This window comes from Cyprinus carpio, chromosome B9 (genome assembly GCF_018340385.1).
Source record: "Cyprinus carpio isolate SPL01 chromosome B9, ASM1834038v1, whole genome shotgun sequence".
In the NCBI taxonomy this organism is placed as follows: domain Eukaryota; kingdom Metazoa; phylum Chordata; class Actinopteri; order Cypriniformes; family Cyprinidae; genus Cyprinus; species Cyprinus carpio.
Window position 1 is genome coordinate 26,665,479 of NC_056605.1, and position 23,434 is coordinate 26,688,912.

Sequence of the window (23,434 nt, forward strand, 5' to 3'; positions counted from 1 at the left end):
TAGACAGCTCTAATTAAAACACTTAATTTATTAAATAATTACATAAATCAGTGTTAATTATTTATTTTAAAAATGGTATTTCTAGTTTGGTCTGAGTTCTTGATGCTTTTACAATGTATTCGCCAGCAGGTGTCGCCGGCATGTGCTGTTTCAAGTGTTTCGAAACATCGAATCATTTTCCGAAACAATTGGCTCAATTGATTCAATGCTTTGAAAAGCTTTGTTTCTCCCTGTCAGGACTATGGACTTACCTGTGTGTGTTTTTGCCCATGTGACCTAGTTTCTTCCTCATGCTGATTGTGTTAATTTGATTCCAGGTGTGTCTTGTTCCTCCCCAATTATCCTGCCTTTAAAAGCCCTAGTCCTTTCAGTTCTTGTTTGTCGGATGTTTCCTGTTGGATGTTTCCCTGGTTTCCTGTCTCTACTTTGGATTAGTAAAGAGTTATTTTTGTTATCTCCTAGAGGGAGATTGTGACACTCCCGTCACTACAAAATAGTCATGAGGGCCTGTTTGATATAATTTCCTGGTTTTCTTGTCACATGACAACAAAACAGCTTCCTTGCATGTTGTTTTTACCCCTCTAGACCCTGTTGGTAGATGTTGTATCTACACCATCTGTTTCTAAAATGCAACTCCCTTGACAGCCATTCAAAAGTAGCAGTGTGTTCTCACAGAATAATATTTTTGTAAGCAACATATTTACTTTTTAATTTGTCAAATTATAGCAGATGTTTGCCATTGCTGGATTCATTTTGAATTCTCTTAAAAATGTGAAATGGGATATTTTTCCACATCTGCAGCCTTTGACGTCACAGCACAGCATAGTTGCTAGTGAAGGCTGTAGCACTGTGTGCATTCTTGAGGAGCCATCAGCAAATCAACATTGTCATGATGTCATTTCCCACGACTCAGTGATGCATGGCATTTATTGTACAGCTCATATAACTGGCCATTGAGATGAATGGGAAAGCTAACAGATAACGCTCTCCAGGTATAGTACACCTCCTTGGATATACACGACTATATATCAAACTGCATTATTTTTAAAACTTCTAATGAACATGTTTAGAGATGCACAGTACCATAGTGGCTAATTTTAGAGTTTTTATTTTTTTATCAGTTTTGGATGCACATTGGCCTATATATTTAATTGTGCATGCTTATTTACCTAATTTTTACATTTAAATTTAATGTGCACAAAATGAATCTTTAAAAACTCTAATAATTTAATAACATAGTTAAATGTTAACCTTACATATATCCATTTTTAGACTGTACATTATAATGTCGTGATGCCTAAATTCACTTGTAGCTTTAAAAAATATATATATATTTTAGTTTTTGGTGTTTTATTTTTAATTTATTTAAAATGATGTTTGATTTTAAAACCAGCCATTTATTATTTAAAGCAATAACATAAAAATACTGACTGGCTCATTGAAGAAGTGTATTCAAATAATTATCTGTATAAATATCATTTTGAATAAATTTTTGAGTAACATTTCAGATATGGATAAAAACAACAGCTGAAGAAACATCTGCCGTTTTCCAAATCACATAGGAAAACACCAAGTCTTGAACACTTACTGCAAATTAGTATTTGAAACAGCACAGAATACCATATGCAGCCAAAAATATCTGAGATTGCGGTATAGAAAACTTATCCTACCACAATCCTTGATGTTTTTTTTAAGCCAGAATGGAAATGTGAAGATGGAATCACCACAATGTGGAAAACACTACCTCAGCCAAATATAAAATGTCATACAGACATGACTGAACATATCCACATGGTATAATACAGGAGAAAGTAACCAATGAAGAGATCAAAGATAGAGGATAAGTCTCACACCCAATGAAAGCCTCCAGCCACAGTATCTATAGCAACAGACTTCACAATCCAGGAATCCAGCAGATATTCAAAAGGACAATACAGACTTAAAGAATTATTATTGGACTTCTCCAATAATATGTTAAAAGCACAAACGCACAGGTTGCTCTGTCTGCTCTTCTTGGGTACCACACCAGAGAAGCCACATGACACTAATATTGAGTTTAATGTATGTTTTCTTTCTTTAACGTTAAAGGTCACCACCATCCTGCATTACAGTAATGGTAAAACTAGTCCCATTCCTGGCCAAGAGAAAAATACCAATTTGGCTTGATTTTAGTGTATGTGCATGTGTATCAGATGGCCAATGGATAGACTGTCTGATGCCAAGACTATGATATAATAAAGCAGCACCTGATTCTCAAACTTATGTTGCGAAGTCAGACGATGTCAGGTTACAAAGCCACAACACTGACCTCAACAGGCTGCAAAAGCAGATGAATGCTTTGGCTTATTATATAGACACAAGCCACGTTTCCATTAAACTTCAAATTTCGCTAATTGAAAATGCGCCTAATGGAAACATTTCAATTTCGCAAAAACTCTGATATATCGCAAAAAGGTTTTTGCATTCTCATGAGGTGGCTTCTCAGGCAATTTGAAAAAGGAATATTAGCAATAGTTTTTTTAATCGACATTTATAACATATCGCAAAACTTTGCACAAATCTGTAATGAAAACCTGCCTACTATTGAGCAGAGTCACAAATACTACTTTTGCGTGTGGTATTTCAGTGCAAAACCTGAGTGTTATTTGCTAAACATCTGCAATCAAGTCTGTCCAGGCACATAAATGATCAATGCAACTTCTTGAGTATAAATTTCATCACTGTCCTTCTTTTTAGTTTTTTTTTAAATTATTTTTTAAATTAGGGTTATTATACATTGTGTGTTACTAAAGAAAATCTCAATTAACACCATTTTTATCTATAAAAAGGTGGTAAATGTGAGATGATTGTGTTATAAACTTGAAAAGAAAGAATCTTTTTGACCTTTTGTACAGTAAAATATTTTCAAAGACAATTAAGACCAAAAAAAACAAAAACATATTCAATATATATTACTAGTCAAAAGTTAAGAAAAATCTAAGATTTTTTTTGTTTTTGAAAGAAGTCTCTTATGATTACCAAAGCTGCATTTATTTGATCAAAAATATTGTAAAACAGCAATTTTGTTAAATGTTATTACAATTTTAAATATATTTTTTTTATCCTTTGCAGTGTTGCTTTAAGTAAAAGTGTTGTTTTAAGTTACAAATCTTGTTGATCTTGTTTTTATGGAAAATTTGACCAAAATACTCCTTAAGTATAAGATTTTTGCAGTGTTTTGACCATGTGGTAGCAGTAATTCATCAAATGGTGGAAAAAGGTTGATTTCTATTACCTCATACATCATTTACTTCATATCATTTCTCTAGTTTTATACATGCTGTTCACCAGAACTCCACATCACAGAAGTAAACCTTCATTCCTTTCCCTCGTCAAATCTATATTTCTTTCTAGTAAAGTGTTTATCTCTTGTAAAATGCGTTCAAACCTTTTGTATCTAGATTAACTGCAGGTAGAACGCTGAACAAATGCCTTGCACCACAAGTTGCGCTTTTGGTCTCTATGGCAACAAACTGCTGCTGCTTTCTCTGCATTCCTGTCCTAAAGTGCCTTCATCACCTCATGATTAACAACATTTGTTCCACAATACAAATGCACTCTTTATCGAATGTGTTACCACGGCATCTTAAAACAGCATGTGTCAGGAATCTCACTTTCAGGGACAGACGTAGTAAAAGAGCTCTCAGTAATGTTGCAATGACATGTTAACTTCTTTTTCTCCTAACATTTCTTGTACAAAATGTGCACAATATTCACATTTCACCCTTAAAGTTACAACTTTGTACATGATTTGCCCGTAAAATATTTCATTGTACTTTATACAAATATACAGTACTTTTACTGCCCCAGTAACAAGCTTTTTTTATTATTATTAAAAAAAACACACACACAAATTAGTAAATTGTTGACAATGAGTAAGAGCTAGGAAATGAATCTAATATTTTAGATATTTTGCTTTTGAAAGAATTTGGTGAGATTTGAGGTCATATGGAGATCTCTGACATTTTATGGCACAAGGCATCTTTGCAAATTTGCTTACAGTTTTAAAATTGTATATGTTATATCTCATACCATTTGTTTTTGAAAGAGTTTGATTGTTCAATGGGGTTATATCTAGATCTCTGACCTTTGCAAAAGGCATCCTTGAACACAAAATTAAATTGAGCACAGTTTGAAAACAGAAAAAGCAAAAAACTCTCCATTTGGTCTGTATGCTGTCTAGGAGAAACAACTGAGACATTAAAGGAATTTTTTTTTCTTTCCTATGGGAGATTTCTCACTGCACTACTTCATATGTGTCATAATCACAGAAGCTTGCGACCTCCCACACAAAACTGCTGAAGTGTGACTACTTCCACTGCTGGCTTCCAAGCTTCAGATTTCCTGTGGCTACAGATATGTAAAACCTGCAAGAAAACCTTTTCATTCTAATTCTATGAGAAAAGGGAAGTCCAGATCACAACTATAACAATAACGACACAGAGGAACAATACTGCTAGAATCCCTTTCAAAATTATTTTTCTTTCAGCTGATGAAAAATATAAAAACACTGACAGCCGAAACAGAACCCATCCTGCATTAAAGAGCTCAAGCATTTAACCCTTGTGCTGTGCTGAAAATCCTTCACCTAATTTAGTGTTCCCAGTCAAAAATTTTGCATGTAAATCACACGTTATGCTATATTGTCACAAAATCTTGGATTCTGATCTTTTTATCAACTTGTTTTCTTATCAACAGGTTTTGCATTTCTTTTTGGAGTTGACAGATCATAGGCCTCATTCATGTGAGTTTATGCACCTCATATTTTAAGTGAAAAAAAAAAATATTGTTGGATAATTTTGGCAATGTTCACTTAAAAACTGAGATGCATAAGCTCAGACAAATTAGGCCTATGACCAATCAGTTTAAGTGAAAGAAAACATGTTGATAAAAAGATTCTATCCAGTATAAAATCATAACAACGGAAATTTCTAAGTAATGTTTTGTAAGCTGGACACAAGTGTAACAAGAAAAAAATCCACAAAACATACAAAAATGGTAAAACCTTTGATAAGTTGTTATGCCCTGTGTGAGAAAAGTCCAATGCGATAACATTAAAAGAATGTCATGATCAAAATGACTGGAACACAACATGGCAGACAAAAAAAAAAACTGTGTTGCGCTTCATGTGCAAATAAATGGCAGAACTGTTCTAGTGGGGCAGTGGAGCACAAAGCTGTAAGTTTGAGACAGCAAGACGTAGGATTAATTAGCACGCGCAGGCTAACATGCTGATAATTAGCTTGTCTGCAGCGCATTCTGTTAAGACTGAGCCCCGACTGAAAGCCCTTGGGAAGCATGAGTCATTCCCCGCAGGAGGCTGAGGAAAACATCACTCAGGCCCCTTTTACATCGCTCGTGCCATTATGAGGCTAAAGAGTGTGTTGCTCGTGGTAACGGCCCTTTTGATGAAATTCCTTAGATGATGATATTATGAGAATTGATTTGACATTTCAAGTAAGCATGGAACTTCTTATTAAAAAATCTTCACGCACATAAAATAAAATCATTTCTGCAGTTCAAAGTGGCACTAAATGCAACATACAGACGATGTGATGATTGTTCAGATTGTGTTTTTCTGTGATAATGGCCTTGATGGCTTTCAACGGAACATTTGATTATTTTATATCAAAGTGGGGTAATATCAGCTGTTGATTCTTGAATATGAAAACACACAAACATCATTCAAACAGCCGTTTGATCTTAATAGATTTTGAACTTAAATTAAAAAGTGCCATTGCTTCCCACAGGAATGAAAAGTCATAACTCGGATTTCTTTAATGTCACAGTTGTTTGTCCTAGACAGCAAATGGAAACTTTACTTTTTTTAGTGTTCAGATGTTACTTCTTTAGAGTTTCAGAAGAGATCTCAACAATGGCTCAAACGGTTCAGATGTTCCAAGATATCAGACTTCTCAATATGAACTCAAACATTTCTTATTAAAGGACCAAGTAATATGTCAGAAATTGTCTATTTTTTTCCTCCTAGTAAGACATATTTTACACAAAAATGTTTATTCTGTCATCATGTGCTGACATTTGTGTTGTTTTAAAACCACATTTTTCTACTTTCTTTGATTCTCTGATGATAAACAATAAATATTAAGTCCATATGAAGTTATTTGATGTGACTTGCAAGCAGACAACAATTTAAAGGGATAATTCACTCAAAAATGTAAATTCTGTCTTCATTTACACACCCTCAAGTTGTTTCTTGTATGAATTTATCTCAGCTGTTGAGCACAAAATAAGATATTTTGAAGAATGTTGGAAACTCAGCAGATGATGGTAGCCATACTATGGGAGTCAATGGCTACCGTTAACTCTTGGGTTACACACATTCTTCAAAATATCTTCCTTTGTGTTCTGCAGAACAAAGAAACTCACACAGGTTTGGAACAGGTTTTGGATATGACAGCAATGATATCAATATGTTTGATCAAGCAATGCAAAAATCAACTGCAAGCATCAATTTCCAGTTTTTGTAGTTCTGTCATGATGACTCTCTGAGAGTTTAGCATGGTTATATACATTGCGATGTTAATGTGTTTGGTCTTGGCGGAATAGATCTGCTGTGTTGCTGCTGCGCCGGCAGCAGAGCCAATACCGAGACTTGCTACTGCCAAGACATTCAAAAACAAGCTGCTGAGAACACGTAAGAAATACTGCTGCTGCACATATAACATATATAAAATAACCTCATATATAACATACATGAAATTACCCCATTGCCGATCTATACAGGTGGAGCTGGGGAAGGTGGAGAGTTTCTGAAGTGTCGCTGCAACTGCTCCAGCAAGCACTAGCTAGATGAGTATTTGAATGTTGAGCAGCAAGTTCATTGGCTGCTGATGCATAAAGAAACCAATCAGCTGCGCCATATGAATAATGTTGTCATTATGTCAGATCGGAAGGGATTTCACATGGCTTCTTTAATCCTTTTTAATGCATTTTCAGACTTGGAATTAGAAAATATCTTCCAGTTTTTTATTCAAAAACTCACCTTTTGAAAGAAAGTCATATGGATTTGGAAAAGCATGAATGCATTTCATATTTGGTAGAGCTACTCTTTTAAGTCTTGTGAGGTGTGAACGAGCCACCACTGAGAAATACAATTTTCCCCTGGGTTGAGCATCTCTTTTTCTCTCTTTCGTTCTCTCTCTCTCTCTCTCTCTCTCTCTGGCTGCTCAGGTCGGCTTAGTCACAGTGAAATTCCCACAGTACCATTTCCAAGCTTTGTGTTCTTTTATTCTTGACAGACTTGTCAAAAAAAAAAAAAAAAAATACTTGAGTTTAGCTCTGAAAATTTGAGATGATGTCATGGAAAGAAAGAGAATCAAAAAATTGCCGCATTTAGTTGCTAATGACTGTTTGTTTTTTTGTTTTTTTCCATAGCCAGGCAAAGCAGTCTTCTCCCGATCTAAGACTGATAAAGCAATCATAATTTAACCTTATACCTCACACTGTGATTCATGTTGCTATAGCAACCATCATACGTAAGCACAGAGCGGATAGTGCTGATTACAAGAATAAATGGATTTTTGTTCTGTTTTCTGTTCACTTCTGTTTCTTTTATCGTTCACAGCCAGCTTTTTGTGTTTTGAAACTTTACACTGATAGCAAGTGATAAAATAATTGAGAACGGACAGTTGGCATTTTCACTTTTTGATAGGTGCTCTCAACGTATTGATGACATGTTGTCACGCATGTACTTCCTTTATTCTTCCACAATCACACAGAAAAAGCCTCTTTAAGAAAGCAAGGATTTGGTTGTTTGCCGAAATCATTAGAGGCCTCGAGAATTCGCTGATTGATTGTGAGAAAATGGTAATCGCATTGCTACACTTTCATTTTCAGGCAAAATCTTTTGACAGGGAGCCGATCTCGCTCCAGGTCATGATCAAATCAAGTCAAAGTCAGCCGGCCCTGTTTAGACAGTCAACATCAGGTGGACATAAAACATAAAGTAAGAGAGGTTTAAAAAATGAGAAGAGAGAGAGATTAAACAAGCAAAAACAAATTATGGTCTAAACTGTTCTCAGGAAATTGCTCAGATCACTGGATGGCTTCTAAATACAGCTGCAGATAGCTGTGGTACAGGCTTATTGTTCTGGGCGCACATATGGTGTCACGCTCTGGTATTCCAGTCCACTAAACAAATTGTTTAGCTGCCAGCTGAAGCCTGTTCACACTGACAGCAATTTTAGCAATGGAGGATTGTGCACTGTTGGTTGTGAAGGCGCTCCTGCTGCGGGATGTCCTGATGTTATTTGTGGGCTTTTAAAGCTTTTGAAACGTTATCACAAAAGAGATAAAAATATCATTCTATTTTTTCTTGCAGCTCAAATTAACATTATGCAGAGTAAAACCTTTCAAAAATCTGGGGTCAGTAAGATTTAATGTTTGTAAAAGAAAAAGGCTGCATTTATTTGATTATTAAAAAATATTGTGAAACTATAATATTTTGACATATTAGAATTTCATATGACTGTTTTCTATTTGAATATTTTTAAAAAATTGAATTTATTCCTGTGATGTAAACCTGAATTGTTTTCAGTCTTCAGTATCACATGATCCTTGCTGATATGCTGATTTGGTGCACAAGAAACATGTCTTATTATTATTAATGTTAAAAACAGTTGTGCTGCTTAATATTTTTGTTGAAACCACGATACTTGTTTTCAGGATTCTTTCAAGAAAAAAGAATCTATATAAACAAATGTACTGTCAATTTTATTGATTTATTGCATTCTTGCTGAATAAAGTATTTTGTCTCTTCAATAAATAAATAAATAAATTACTACTGACCCCAAACTTTTGTATGGGAGTGTATATTATATTATATGTGAGAATATTTTTTCAGATACTTTGTTGCTGCAAGTTGCTGTCAGTGTAAATAAGATATTAAAGAAATAATTTACACACAGATTGAGGTTTTGTCATCATTTACTGACCCTTATGTTGTGAAGAACTTTTTGTATGGAACACAAAGGGATGCATTTAACACAATCCTCTTATAATGAAAGTGAATGGGGATGGATCAAGTGCAGCTGTGATCATTATTCACTTCAGAATGACATAACAGTGAGTAAATAATGACAGAAGCTCTTTTTTAACGAACTGTCCTCTTAAATAACAGTGCGCTAACCCAAACATAGTTTTTAACTTGCTTTAGTAAACACAAAAGTAAATGGCTCTCAAGTAAATCATAGACATACATAGGAAGTGGATAAAATAAACTACAGCATTCATTCTCACCACATGCAAGAGAGTGTGTGGCTTATTTCTGACAAGAAGCAGAAACAGATGCTCACTTCTGGCATGTTCACGGTCGCCTCTCTGACAACTCCGAAACAACAGTAGATTAATAAGCTACACGTTCCCAAACGAGCTCAAGTAAAACAACCAAAGACCCTAAAGCCTTTTTGCTCACAGGATGCCGGTCTGTTTGTTAACATCTGCCAATTTCTGGACAGCTTGAAATGAATACAGATCCAGAGAACAGGAAACACTCAGTTGCCAGGAGACGTCACCAGAATGTTTTAGCAAATGCTGGAGAGGTGGTACGAGGCCTGAGAGACAGGAACCTGTTGACAGGAAGCCCACACAAAACAATGCAGAAATATCTGGAAGGTCTACTGTGCAGATGTCACATTTTCTTTCTCGCATTAGCAGCTAGTTTTAAAACACACACAGCATGATGATCGAAACACAAACGCTTGTGGGCTCATTCTGCCATTGGCTTAATAAGTTGGACCATTTTAAATAACAAATAGATTTTAAATAGCCATAAGTAGCTATAGTTTGCTACTTGCTAATCACAAGCAGGTGAATTTTTGAGCATTTAATTAGACAAAAAGTTGTAGTGCAAGATGAGCCATCAATATATTCAGTGATTTTTCCCAGAAGAGAAAGACTGTACATTTCAAATGTGCATACATGCATACATGCTAAACATTAATTTTGTCAATGTTTATTAGTAAAGTGTACCTCAGAACTGACAGACACTGGCTTAAGTTGGTACTCATCCAGGAAACAAAAATATGTTCTATGAACATTTGGCTAACATTCCGGTAAGTCATGAAAGCAGTATTTCTGAACATTATTCTCTGAATGTTCAAAACATTTTTGTTTGTTTGTTTTTATTATGCAAATGTTAAGGGAACATTCTATTTTATAATTTTGCAAATATTATCAGAATGTTACTTTAGAATTTTTTAGAACCTGAAATAAGCTGAGACTTTAAAAAAAAAATTTAGACCACCGTCTAACCAACATTTCAGACAAAAACAAACAAACAAACAAAAAACATTAAGAACATTTTTAATGACCGGATAACACTGAATGAACATTCTATTAACATTACTGGAAAAATGCTTGTTCAAACTTTGAGAAAACCTAGTCAGAATGTTCTGAGAATCTTCCCTGTTTGCACAAGAAAACACAAGCCTGTGTTTCATACAGTACATTGTCTTTTATACTTCAACATCTAATGACAACACAGCAGGAAATTGTTGGATGGCTACTTGACACTCGGTGTACTATGCTTTATTCTTTTCTATTGTGTTTTCAGAGAAAGAGGGCCAACACAATGCTTCCATCCAGCTCTTCACACTTTTATATATACTCAGCAGCCTTACAGACAGCGTTGCTCTAATGTAAAGGTCGTTGTGAGCAAGCTTTTTTTGTTTCTGAAGTGGCTTTGCTGTAGCTGAAACCAAGAATAGTGTTTGAAAAGAAAATCTATGCAGTTGTTTTCATGTGTAAATAAGTTGACACCACATTAAAATAAAGGTAAATTTGCCATTGTCAGTCAAAGTAAAAAAAAAAAAAAAATTGCAGTCAAACTATACAAGAACCGTCTTCGGTTCCCCAAAGAACCTTTTAGAAACAGTCTTTCTACACTTTTAAGAATGTTTTGTGCATTGTAAAGATTCCATTGGTGTTTAAGGTTTCTCATGGAATTATAGATGCCAATAAAAAGTGAGATGAACAAGGTTGTTTCTTAATATGCTTTTAGTAAGAAGCCACATAATGCATGTGAATATTTAAAATGAACTTTGTTGGGACAGTTTAATGGGGGCCTCTAGTGGATACATTTCTTATATCTTCTATATTTCCAAAGATTTGTCTAAGAATCCTTCATTTTAACATCATTGAGAATTTAAATCAATATAATTTAAAGTCATTTAATCAATCAGACCACCATACATTATTCATTACTGACAGCTTGCTGAACACCCAGTGCTTAAAGCACTGCTGATATAATTAGTTGGATTGATTATCTTCTGCATTATAAGGTGTCTCAAGCTGTCACCTCATTCTATTTAAGTTCACACTATAGGACAAATTGTGGTTGAATATACCTCTCACACTACAAAACAACCACTTACAAAATTGGAGGTGCAATCTTATTTACAAATGAGTCTCATGAATACATGTTAGTGTCATGTCATTTTAAAACGAATAGAAAAAAATAATAGGTTATATTTTCATAACAGAAATGAAGCTTATTTTTAGAACCTTTTTTTTTCTTTCATTGTGGCATTATTTTCATAACAATTAGACAATTTCCCACCAAACTGTCATTACTGTAATACATCTGGATAATTTACTTTTGAGTTATTTACTTACTTACTTACACTCTAAAAAATGATGAGTTGTTTCAACCCAGCTTTGGGTCAAATATGGACTAACCCAGCAGTTAGGTAAAATTTTTACCCTAAATTTTTAACCCTAAGTTGGGTTAAAACAACCAAGCATTTTTAGAGTGTACTTACTTACAGTAATGTATATATTTTTATCACAATACATTTTATTTATTTATTTATCTATTCTTAGATTAAGGGAGAAACTGTCATAAAACAATGCACTGGACATTTTACTTCTGATCTTTTTTTTTTATCCCATTATTTTTAAAGCTGATTCTTGCTATAAAAAATAAATAAAAAAATATTAATGTAATGTAATACATATATATGTTGGTCAAATAAATTTTTACCAACATAAACTCCACAATAACATAAAAAATAATATATAGTTTTTATTTTTTATTTACATCCCGTGGTAACTAGGATTTACACAAGCTCCAGTCTGGATCCAGAACACCTGAGAAGAGATGATGCCAACCCCTCAGAGGACCTCAGATGATGCTAACCCAGAGACAACATACAGAACTACCACATTTTGCTCTAAGTTTGATTGCATAATTGCTGTTAATAGTGTTAATCGTCTGTTTGTTTATGTCTTTTTATTGATTTTTCTGAACATTTCTGCCGTATACACATAAACTGACAGTTACCACTGATAAGCTACTACTAAATATTGTAGAAACTTAATTTTCTGTAAAGTTGCTTTGCAATGATTTGTATCGTAAAAAGCGCTATACAAATAAACTTGAATTGAATTGAAAACTTGAATTGAATTTTTCAACAACGGTATTTTTTTTCAGTGCATTTTTTAAAACTTTTTTATTCACAATGCTGATTCTCATAATTAAAAATACTGTAATCCAATGCATATTTTAACCAGCATAAATTCCACCATGATATAAACAATAATATACAGTTTTGCTGTTTTCCACAACACATTTTTTTACTTTTTTTTTTTTTAAATGTGAATTTAAGGGTGAAATATTGTAATAAAATTGCCAAAAGTCCTAAAGGAGGCTTTGTTGTCTTTAAGCTAAATGCATTTCGTATTTCCTTCTTTTGAATTTGGGATGAAATGTCACCTGGACTTGTTCCTGACAGATTTTGAGAGGTTCACCCAATTACAGTAACCAATGTTTTCCACATAAACCTCTCCCACCTTCGGGACATGACTGATTTTGACACATGAATTACCGATCGACTCTTGTTTCCTGAGGTGAATACTGATGCAGAGATGTTTTTGTCCTCTCCAGAGACACTCTGAAGTGCACATGCTGAGGTCCGCCTAACTGATAGTGGAGAGCTGTGCTTTGAAGGAAGGCCATTGTTGAGTAGCACCTCTCAGCGTGCATTACATAAATGTGGGGCTGTTACCGAGGGCAGGCGAGTGTTTAGCATCAGAGGCAGTAATGTGGGGGTGTGTGAGGGCCACTTCACCTGAACTACACTGCTCTGATTGGCCTTCACATAAGAGCTTGACAGAGGTTTCCACACAGAGGAGGGCCAGTGAAGGCATCAGGGCCACTTCAGAGTCAGTAATGCTTTGTGTGTGTATATGTGTGTCAGAGAAAATGCATTGGCACTTGTTTAATGTATGCACTACATCTGTATTATGTACTTTGAATGCTTTGGCAGATACAATTAATTAATGATTATGTGGTTATTATTCACTTAATATGTGTCTATCAATTTGCTGCATAATTCTCAGGTTACTGTAGAATGGTGCCTTAGAAGGTATCTGCCTATGTATGAAGAAAAACCAATCACAATTCAATATTCAAATAGATATAGGAAAGAAGAGAGTTCTATTCAAAAAAGTGCTTTTTGCAGTGATGCCATAAAATAACCATTTGGTTCCCCTTTTAGTGAACAGTTCTTTAAAGCACCATTTTAATAATCTAAAATACTTTTTTTCCCTACTATTAAGAACTTTTTGTGCAATGGAAAGGTTCCATGAATGTTAAAGGCTCTTTGTGGAACCACAGATTCCAATAAAAAAAACTTTATTTTTAAGAGTGTATCAATGTTCTATGAAAGCTTACAGTTTACAAAAGCACACCCAAAGTTAACATTATCCACTAAACAGTTTGAAATAAAGTCTGTATGTTAAATGGTTCGGGCTGAATCAATAGCACAAGTTCAATACTTAATGTCAGGGCTTTAGAACAAACCCTAAGCAGAATGTTTGAGGAATATCAATACAGAGCTGCCATGCAAGCGTTGCGATAATCTCTTCAGCGTTCCATTCCAGAGCTGCCCCACTTCTGTAATCCGTACATCATAAGACAGCATCAGACAGCAAGTGCAGTTTGTATTGTGTGGGCTGTCACACAGGGAAATGGAAGAACACCAGTGTCCCATTCCTGGTTGATGTTTTGTCTGGATCGAGATGCTTAGCTGTTTAACAAGCCTAATTACAGAGACCGTCTCCTTGGAGCACCATGTTCATTGGCACAGGTGAAAGAGCTGGATCGTAATGTCAATATCTCTCCAGCTCCTTGATCGGCCTATTTAATCGTGATTTTAGCTGCAACCTTCACTTTAGCACGCCAGATCTTTACCCATTACACAACCCCCACACTATGGAGGTGGCAATGAAACCATTAGTGACCCAGCTGGAGTGATAAGATTGCAGTTAGATTCATCTAGCCTGCATTACTTGTCATGCATGAAATGTTCATTTGGTCCAATGAATTGCTGTGACACAAATAGAGACCAACTTTGGACTTACCTTTGAGATGTGCTTTTGTACTTCTGCCTGTAAGACAAAAAATGGAAGCACGTTAGCTTGCAGTCATAATAAGCACATGCCATGGGAGAAAGTAGTTTTATGTATGTAAAAGACAGGACTGACAAGAACAGCATGCTCTGTTTCCAGTGTGAACAAAGCCAGGATCTCAAGGAATTCTCACTTTCCCGCTGCAGTGAATTAGTCATCGTATGAAGCTGCTGTTATCTGATGCGATTTAGAATGAAAATCTAGAGCTCTTGCTGAGCATAGACGCATTGGAACATATTGCAAATCATTAGCTAATATATTTCATTATATATTAAACCGCCTACATAATTCATTTTGATTTTGATTGTGTTTATTCCAACTAGGAGTTGCAGAGGAACAACTGTGGCCTGGATACTGAGCAGGAGGGAGGTTTCAACACATCCCAAAACAACATTGTCCACCTCAGATGGGATGAATGGAAGAGTGAGATCAGTCTATAGGGATAGATGGAGCTCACCAAAGAGGCTTGGAAGAGCTTTGCAGGGAGGTGATGGAGCTAGACTGGTTCAAATCCAGGGATCAGCCATTCAATGACTTTCACAAATTTCCTTCTGTTGTAGGTCATAACGTCTGATTAAATTGCCCTCTGCTTCAGCACCAATGCATTTAACATTAGAGTAAAGATTTAGTTTTTAGCAGCGGCTAGAGCAACATACAGTAAGGTCATTTTTATGCTGGAAATGTATGAATTTATTGCCGTAACAAAAATTAATTAATATTGTACATCACTAGGGTTGCAAAAAGGTGGAAATTTCCAATAAATTTCAGAAACATTCCAGAAATATTGGAAACTTTCCAGGATTTTTTTAAATCTTCTGGGTATTTTTGGAAAGTTTCCAGAAATTTACCCGAAATTTTCCACCCCTTTGCAACCCTATACATCATTCATACTAAATAGAGTCAAGAGAATATTATTTTGTTGCTGTTTTGAATATAAAGCAGTGCAATTATTGTTAACTAAAACATTAACTGAAAAACTGAATTAAAAATAAATAAATAATTATAAACATTAACTGAAAAAATTGCATATAAAATAAAATCAAGCTTGTTTCAGCTAGTTGTCAACACAACGTATAAAATGACATAAAAATTTATTACAAATAAAATATAAAACTATGCAGATATATTTTAAAATAAATGAATAAAAATGAAAAAAAAAAAAATACAAAAACTGTAACATTAAAATGAAATTGGAAAATATAAATATAAAATATAATTAAAATATAAAAAAACTAAAACAGTATATCAATAATATTAAAATAGCACTTACGTTTGATTCATTGTTGAAAAAAATGTTGAAATGCTTAGTTAATATTAAATTAATGTTAATTAAATTGCCCATCAACTAATGAGTTTTATTATTTCTGTTTGTAGTATAAAGTGGGATAAATGATCTATTATTATTTATTGTGGCTTAAAAATAAGTTGAAATTTTTAGTTATCTTACAATATTGTTAAACTGCTCTTAAAGTAGTGTTGTATTGTGGTGTAGTTTGTGGTGAAATGCAATGTTCAACATCTGCATTAAAAATTAAATCCACAAACGACGTATGGATTTTTAAAGTTTCTCCACAAAATGACCCAATCCAAACACCGCTGAACCTCAACACTACAAGACTCATATGAATTCATTAAGCAAAACTGTCAGCAGCAGCAAGTATGTGAACAACAACATTGCTTGATTAGGCTTGACAGTCTCATTAGTATTACATTCACACACTTGCTGCCCCAAGAGTCAAGATTCACCCACTCCCAGCATCACAGCGTACAGTGAACACAACCACACCGCTCTGCCGTGCAGGAGTCAACCGAGCGCTGACGAAAGAGTATGAAACAAGAAGCACTTACATTCCTTTCAGCCTAATCCACATCTTCTCCGTCTGGTCACACTTGGAGTACTTCAAGGAGTTCTCCAGTCCGTCCGTGTCGCTGGAAAGAGCATCCATGGTTTGCACAAACGTGCGAGTGTGTCGAGTGATCTAAGATGCAGAGGGATACGCAGGTATGTGATTCAACACGTGTAGCGCAGAGATCCGGGTCTTCAAAGCATCTCCGGCAGTTTGAGCGACAAACGTGTCCCAGAGGGTCCTGCTAGCAGCTCCAGAGTGCATCAGCCCGTTGGAGTGAGTGTCAGCACGCAGACCTGTCTCTCTGCTACGCACTGAGGGAACGCTGTCACACACACACACACACACACACACACACACGCACGTCACAGAAATGTTTCTCTCTCTCTCTCGCTTGCTCTTGCTCTCCCACTGACCGGAAAAGCAGCACTGTGTCTAAACATTTCACCCTGTCGCTCTTTTACCCTGTTATTTTCAGCCTTTCACCCTGCGCTGCTTCCTTTCGGCATCTCTAATCTCACGCATTTATACAAACACGCACACACCTCAAGTACCGAAACGGGCACCTGTGTCGATGGAATCCGCTGGCTGGAGACGGACCGGCGCAGGCAAAGCAACACTTTCCCCCTCCTCTTCCGCACCAGGGAGAAGGAGAGAGAATGTTCTCCTCACATCCTCTCCAGCATCATCATCATCATCCGGCCGAGATTCACCTGTCTTCCCCCGACAGAAGAAGCCATCGCGAAGCCCTCGTACTTTAGCGCGCCTTCCCTCCCGCTGGCCAGCTGAGTGATAAGCTCCCCCGCCGGCATCTCCTGGTCCTGAGTTGGCGTTTTAATGAAATTAACCTGCGTGCTATCGTCCCGCGCTCGTCTCGCGCCCGGCAGCCTAGATTCAATGCGCTCTAATCCCCTCATTCCAGCGCAGCTGCAAGAAGCAGCATGCTGATAAAAATTTCATGATTGTTTGTGAAGTACAAAAGGGCTGATTAGGCAGGCACACACTCAGAGAGACCGTGAATGGTTTCGGAGGAGAATAAAATCAAGAGCACCTTGCCTAATATAGCAGCACCCCTATAACTCATTTCTGTAAATAAGAAAGGAATTGTGGGATTTTTTGGTGCTGTTGCAGCCAGGCACGGCTGATTTTCATTCATTAGGGGGAAGGGCACATCATCTCCTGCCTACGGAGCATCCGCGGCATGAATAGACTGAATCCTAATGATCCCTTCTTCGGGGTTACCGGTCTATTGGATTACACTCTACAATGTAAAACAGCTTAATCATTCTAGCATTAGCACAGGAACAAAAATATTCATTTCATCACATAGGAATTGCCTATGAAATGAGAATATTCTTATTGTTTTTTTTTTTTCACATAGAGGTGGTTCAGACAGTTGCAATGCCATAACAAAATAACCATATTTCGTTAAAACTGCATTAGGTGGAAAAATAGCCTCTTGTCTGTTTGCGATCTCATTTCTGTTTAATGAGATAGGATGTTTGTTGACTGTTGGAAGGTTGATTTAGCCGCTTGTTTCATATAAAGCAGTTCTGATAAATGGAAATGCATAAAATGGGACACTGTGTGTGTAAATAAAACATTATTCATATTCACTTTCGGCACTAAAATGGTGATTGATGAAAGGCGTTGCCATGGCAACACACACTGCCATACAAATGGATTTGGAGGGAATGATTACGGCTGTGAAAGAATAACTTGAAGGTCTCATGGAGAGACAGATGCACAGACAGACAAACCGAGACAGAAAAGAGCAGCAACAAAGCCCCCGAATAAAAACGGTGCTGCAGGGTTATCTATAAAGGTCCACTTATCCCCTATGATTGTCGTTATGATGACGGTGATTATTGACTCAAAAGAGCAAGTAGGACAAGAGTAAGAAGGTGCCGTTTGATTCAGCACATCAGGGAAGCTTTTGTGCTCGTCGGCTAGAGAACGATCAGTAAAGACTGTTCAGACATGATCACCTAAGAGGTTGTGGTTGTGACAAACACTTGCAGGACCTCCTGACATGTCGTAACCACTGTGATTTGTGAAGTCAGAGGAGTGTAGATGGTTAGACGGTGCACAGAACTCCATTAACCAAACATAATGGCTCTGCTCCAATACCTAGCGAGCTGCCTTGCTGTCTACTGCCTTTTATGGCAGCGTTCTAACTGACATGAAACCTCATAAGTGATTGATTTGGAACGCTCTACATATGAAGCACTTCTATGTTATATCAACATTGCTTCTTATGCAGAGCACATGGCAGACATGACTGTTGATTTCAAGAGTTAGTGCTATGCAATGATATAGTAACACAAATAATGGGTAAAATATGATATAGTATTTTTTTCTATTTAATGAATTGCGTTTATATTATTTTTTCTCATTTCGGCCACCATCTTTGACGTTTTTATCAATGTAAATACATTTTTTATAAATGTATTTATCAATGTAGCAATGTGTTTTGTAAAATACACTTTTTGGTATCAAATCATTGTTGTTACTGTTAACTAAAACTAAAAATATTTACAAATCGTTTTGTTAACTGAAAAGCTGAAATAAAATACAATTAAAAGAAATTAAACATGTTAAGTAGAAATGCTGAAATAAGTGTTAGTACTAATACGTTGAATATTAATTCACTAGTACTAAAGTACTCAAATTAATAGTATAAAATAACAATAAATATAAAAGAAATGAAAGCTAAATAAAAAGCACATCATAAAATGACTAAAACTAAAAGTTAAATATAAATATATACATATATGAAAATATAAAAACAAATGCTAATTTTAAATATTAATAAATACAAGTACAATAGTACTAAAATAGCACTGTATTGGATGAATTATATTTATCATTACATTTGTCATTTTATTTATTTATTTTAGAATTGATTTTAGCTGAGCAGGTAGCAAAGTATCGTGGGATTGTCTTTTCTGCAAATGATACATGTGATGCTGCCTTATAATTTGGCCAACAAAAGGCATCTTAAGAGGCAGCCTATGAAGACTGGTCAGGAACATGGCCACTGTTTTGATGAACTCTTGTGTTTCAGAGATCATCACTCTTTCATTCATGGCTTCATTCTGTGGCAGAAGCACACATCTGATACGGGGGTGGATGTGGGTCACGTGTTCATGCATGTAAACAGCCATCACTCAAGTGTGTTAATAACTGCGGCATTATCTGAAACGCTAAACCTTCACTTTCATACAATGACAAGCTCCAGCCTCCAGAATAACGGGGTGAATCTCACAAAACCTGTCCAGCTTATATTTCATCTCAAGATCAAAATAAATGAAAAATAAAGTATATTATGTGTAAAGGAAACCGATCTTTTGGTATATAGCATATGTTATTTAAATCGTAAAGCTTTCAAGTTATATGTCATGGTAGTATTCGTGCTCTGTTGCGCCAAGTTTAATTAAATTAAATGTATCAAGTTGAATTAAATGAAATTGAGAAATGTTGCCTTGGCAAATAGCGGAAATAAAATTAAAATTGTTTTTTAATATATTATTTTATTACAGCTAATTTTTATTTTATTTCAAGTAACGAAAATACTTTTATGGTTTTACTGTAGTTTTAGTTCACTAAAATAACCCTGGATCTTACAATAGGGTTCACTTACTGCAACATACTTGCAACACATAGTTATTATTTTATTTTTTTCTTCTTCTGTGAATTCTGGATTGAAATGAGACTTTGGGATGTTGTAATTCACCAAGATTCACCCAATGACCCTGATTTGTCATTTACAAACATGTGTTTTTAATCTTGACAGCTCTCAGTTCACGGACGGACGTGCAGCTTTGACGTCAGAGAACAATTATCATCAGGCAGGCAGGTTATTGTTATAATGGAAGAGTGGGTGTTTCATTTTAGTTGGGCCTCTTAATTAAATGGAGTTTTAAAAGCCAAAAGCTTAGACAATGTTTATCTCCACACCCAGACAGTATGACATACGCTGTATAATACATTTGACACTTTAAATGCATGGGCGGCTAATGTTTAATTCAAATAACTCTGACAAGCTTGGCTTTTACTAACTTATGACAGTTTAAAACAGAAAATGCAGAAAATTAGATTTCTTCAGACACGAGGGGTTTTTATACATGTTAGTGACAAAAAAACGTGACATACTGTATGAATGCAGTCTTTGAACGATGTGAACACTTTATGACACTTTCCTACACTGAAAATACAGTTTTTCTTTATTTTATCATCAATTTTAATTACTGGTTTTATTAAATATGACAGGAAAACAAAGTAAGCTTGCTATAAGAATGTGACACATGGCCAGATTCAAACCCACATCCATCAGTGTTATTTTTAAAACAAAACCTAAAAAAAAAAACTATCAGGTTAATTTTTATTAACTATTAAAAATATATATATATATATATATATATATATATATATATATATATATATATATATATATATATATATATATATATATATATATATATTTTTTTTTTTTTTTTTTTTTTTTTTTTTTTTTTTTTGATAAATTCTATAAAATATTTTAATTTGTAACTGATGGAAAAAAATATTGCATTTAATAAAATAACATGATACACATGTATATAAAACATACATCTTTTGTTACTTTTATATATATATATATATATATATATATATATAAAAAATTGAATTAGGCTAAACAGATGTGTATGTATGTATTCCTTTAAAAAAATTACAAAAAGTATGTATGTATGTATGTATGTATGTATGTATGTATGTATATATGTATATATGTATATATTATATACATATATACATACATACATACATACATACTTTTTGTAATTTTTTTAAAGGAATTGTGTGGAACATCTGTTTAGCCTAATTCAATTTTACAACACACATAAGTGTTTGCTATTTTTAATTAAAACAATTTAAAATATTTTTCAATGATTGAAATAAAGCTGAAACAAAATAAAATATATACAAGATGAAAATATAACTTAAAACATTAACAAAAATTTGCCAAATTGCTGAAATAAGTTGAAGTTAAAGTACAAAAGAAAATAGAAATATAAAAAATAATAAAATTATAAAACTTACAAGCACATAACAAAATTACTATAACTTAATCTAAAATGAAAACTTAAAAATAAAAGGCAATTTAAAATACTAATCAGACACTAAAATAAATATTATAATATAAATAAATATAATAATATAAATAATACTAAAATAATGCTCCAGTTCACTCCAGTAGAGTGTTCTGCAAACCTTAGCAGCAGTAACCGAGGGGGCGGACCTTAGCAACAGGTCAATTATGGACTATGGCAAAGAGACTATGACCTTCCTAACGGCTCAGCTAATAAATATTTAGGTTCATGCCTTATCAATCTTTAAAGCTATTTCCCAATTATGGTTTTCATTACAAAAGGTTTGTACCCAGCTCTGTAAAGATCAGAGGATAATTATGGATCCATCATGTGTGGTGTGTGAGTCCTCTTTCCTGGCCTGTGGAACATTACAGAACATTCAGTTTTAATTACATTTACCAAAAAGGTCATTTCATTTCAATCAATACACAGGCCATTACAGTAAGAAAACCAGAGGGGAACCATTAATGAATATAACGTAAATTAGCTGAACTGATGATCTCGTTTAGACGGGATGTTTGTATATTCAGTTATACATGATCACACCCGCATGTGTGTAATGTTTAAAGGAACAGTTCACCCAAAAATACAAATAAATAAAAATTTACTCACCCTCAGGTCATCCAAAATGTAGATGAGTTTGTTTCTTTATCAGAACATATTGGGAGAAATGTAGTATTTCATCACTTGCTCAACAATGGATCATATGCAGTGAATGGGTGCCGTCAGAATGAGCATCCAAACAGCGGATAAAAACATCACAATAATCCACAAGTAATCAACACATCTCCAGAACATCAGTCAGCATCTTGTGAGCAAAAAGCTGGGTGTTTGTAAGAAACAAATCCATCATCAAGATGTTTTTAACTTCAAATCGTGGCTTCCGGTCCAGTCCATAATCCATATTATTGCTTCCTCCAGTGAAAAGGCCATCTCGTCTGAATCAGGAGAGAAATATGCACAGCTCACATTTTGATGTTCAAGCTAAAACAGTCCAAAACAGTTCTAAACAAATTAGTAGGTGGACTTTGATGGGAGGGGACAACACGGGATTGGCCTTTTCACTGGAGGAAGCAATATTATGAATTATGGACTCGTATTTTGGGCAGAAGCCACTTTTTTTTAGTTAAAATGCCTTAACGATAGATTGTTTTTTTACAGACATGCAGCTTTTCACTTCACAAAATGGTATTTGATGGACTAGAGTGGTGTGGATTGCTTGTAGATTATTGTAATGTTTTTTTAGCTGTTCGGACTCAAATTCTGACGGCACCCATTCACTGCAGAGGATCCAATGGTGAGCAAGTGATGTTATTCTTCATCTGTTCTGATGAAGAAACAAACTCATCACTGGAGGTGAGTACATTTTTAGCATATTTTCATTTTCTGGTGAACAATTCCTTTAAAGCAAACAACATTTAAAGCAACCTGAACATTTTTAATCATTTAATCTCACTAATGTCATTCCAAAAACAATTTTTATTTTATACCCTGCCTATCGTCTCTTTTTGTGCTTTATGGAGGAAGTCATTTAGAGTAGTATTTCATGAAGGTGAGTAAATGATGACAAAATGTTAATTTTGGTTGAATTGGTCAATTGTTTCCCTTACTTCTAAGTCACTTCAGATAAATGATTAATGTAAATTTTAAATAAATTAATCTAATGTAAATATAGCATAAAAATGATCAATCTGGCCACTATTAGGAGAAGGCAAAGATCACTGAGGCCAGTAATATGCAGTAAATCTCTTTCGTAGTGTACCAGCAGCAAGCACAGAGGAACTTTATCAGTCTATTCTCAGGAGACTAATAAAGCGATGATACTGATGATACATCTTTATTCCAACCGCCTAATGCAGAGGCCAAAGACTGTCACCATGGATACCTCACATGGAGACGGCAAGAGTGAAAAACAAATACCCTGAATGTCACGAATGTGGGGGCATTTGGCAGGATCTCACGGGAACGTGCAAATGACACGATCCG

The 23,434-nt window shown here is 34.9% G+C and overlaps 1 protein-coding gene and 1 long non-coding RNA gene across 6 annotated transcripts in view; one reads left to right on the plus strand and one right to left on the minus strand.

Moving 5' to 3' along the window:
- Window positions 1–23,434, minus strand: part of LOC109088440 (calcium/calmodulin-dependent 3',5'-cyclic nucleotide phosphodiesterase 1A-like) — a 93,763-nt gene that overhangs the window by 49,542 nt on the left and 20,787 nt on the right. Inside the window, exons 1-3 of one of the 5 annotated variants that reach the window (XM_042731760.1) lie at window positions 16,883–17,611; window positions 16,318–16,641; window positions 14,422–14,448 (exon numbers count right to left, since the gene is read on the minus strand). In XM_042731760.1, the coding sequence (XP_042587694.1) occupies window positions 14,422–14,448; window positions 16,318–16,415 (125 nt within the window). In that variant the 5' untranslated portion in view covers window positions 16,416–16,641; window positions 16,883–17,611. Of the gene's footprint in view, window positions 1–14,421; window positions 14,449–16,317; window positions 17,612–23,434 lie in introns of those variants that run through there. The other 4 variants (XM_042731762.1, XM_042731763.1, XM_042731761.1 and 1 more) reach the window with 4 other exon arrangements.
- Window positions 397–2,690, plus strand: LOC122138518. Its single transcript, XR_006155645.1, has 3 exons — window positions 397–687; window positions 802–992; window positions 1,700–2,690. It is a non-coding gene; the product is annotated as an uncharacterized LOC122138518 (long non-coding RNA).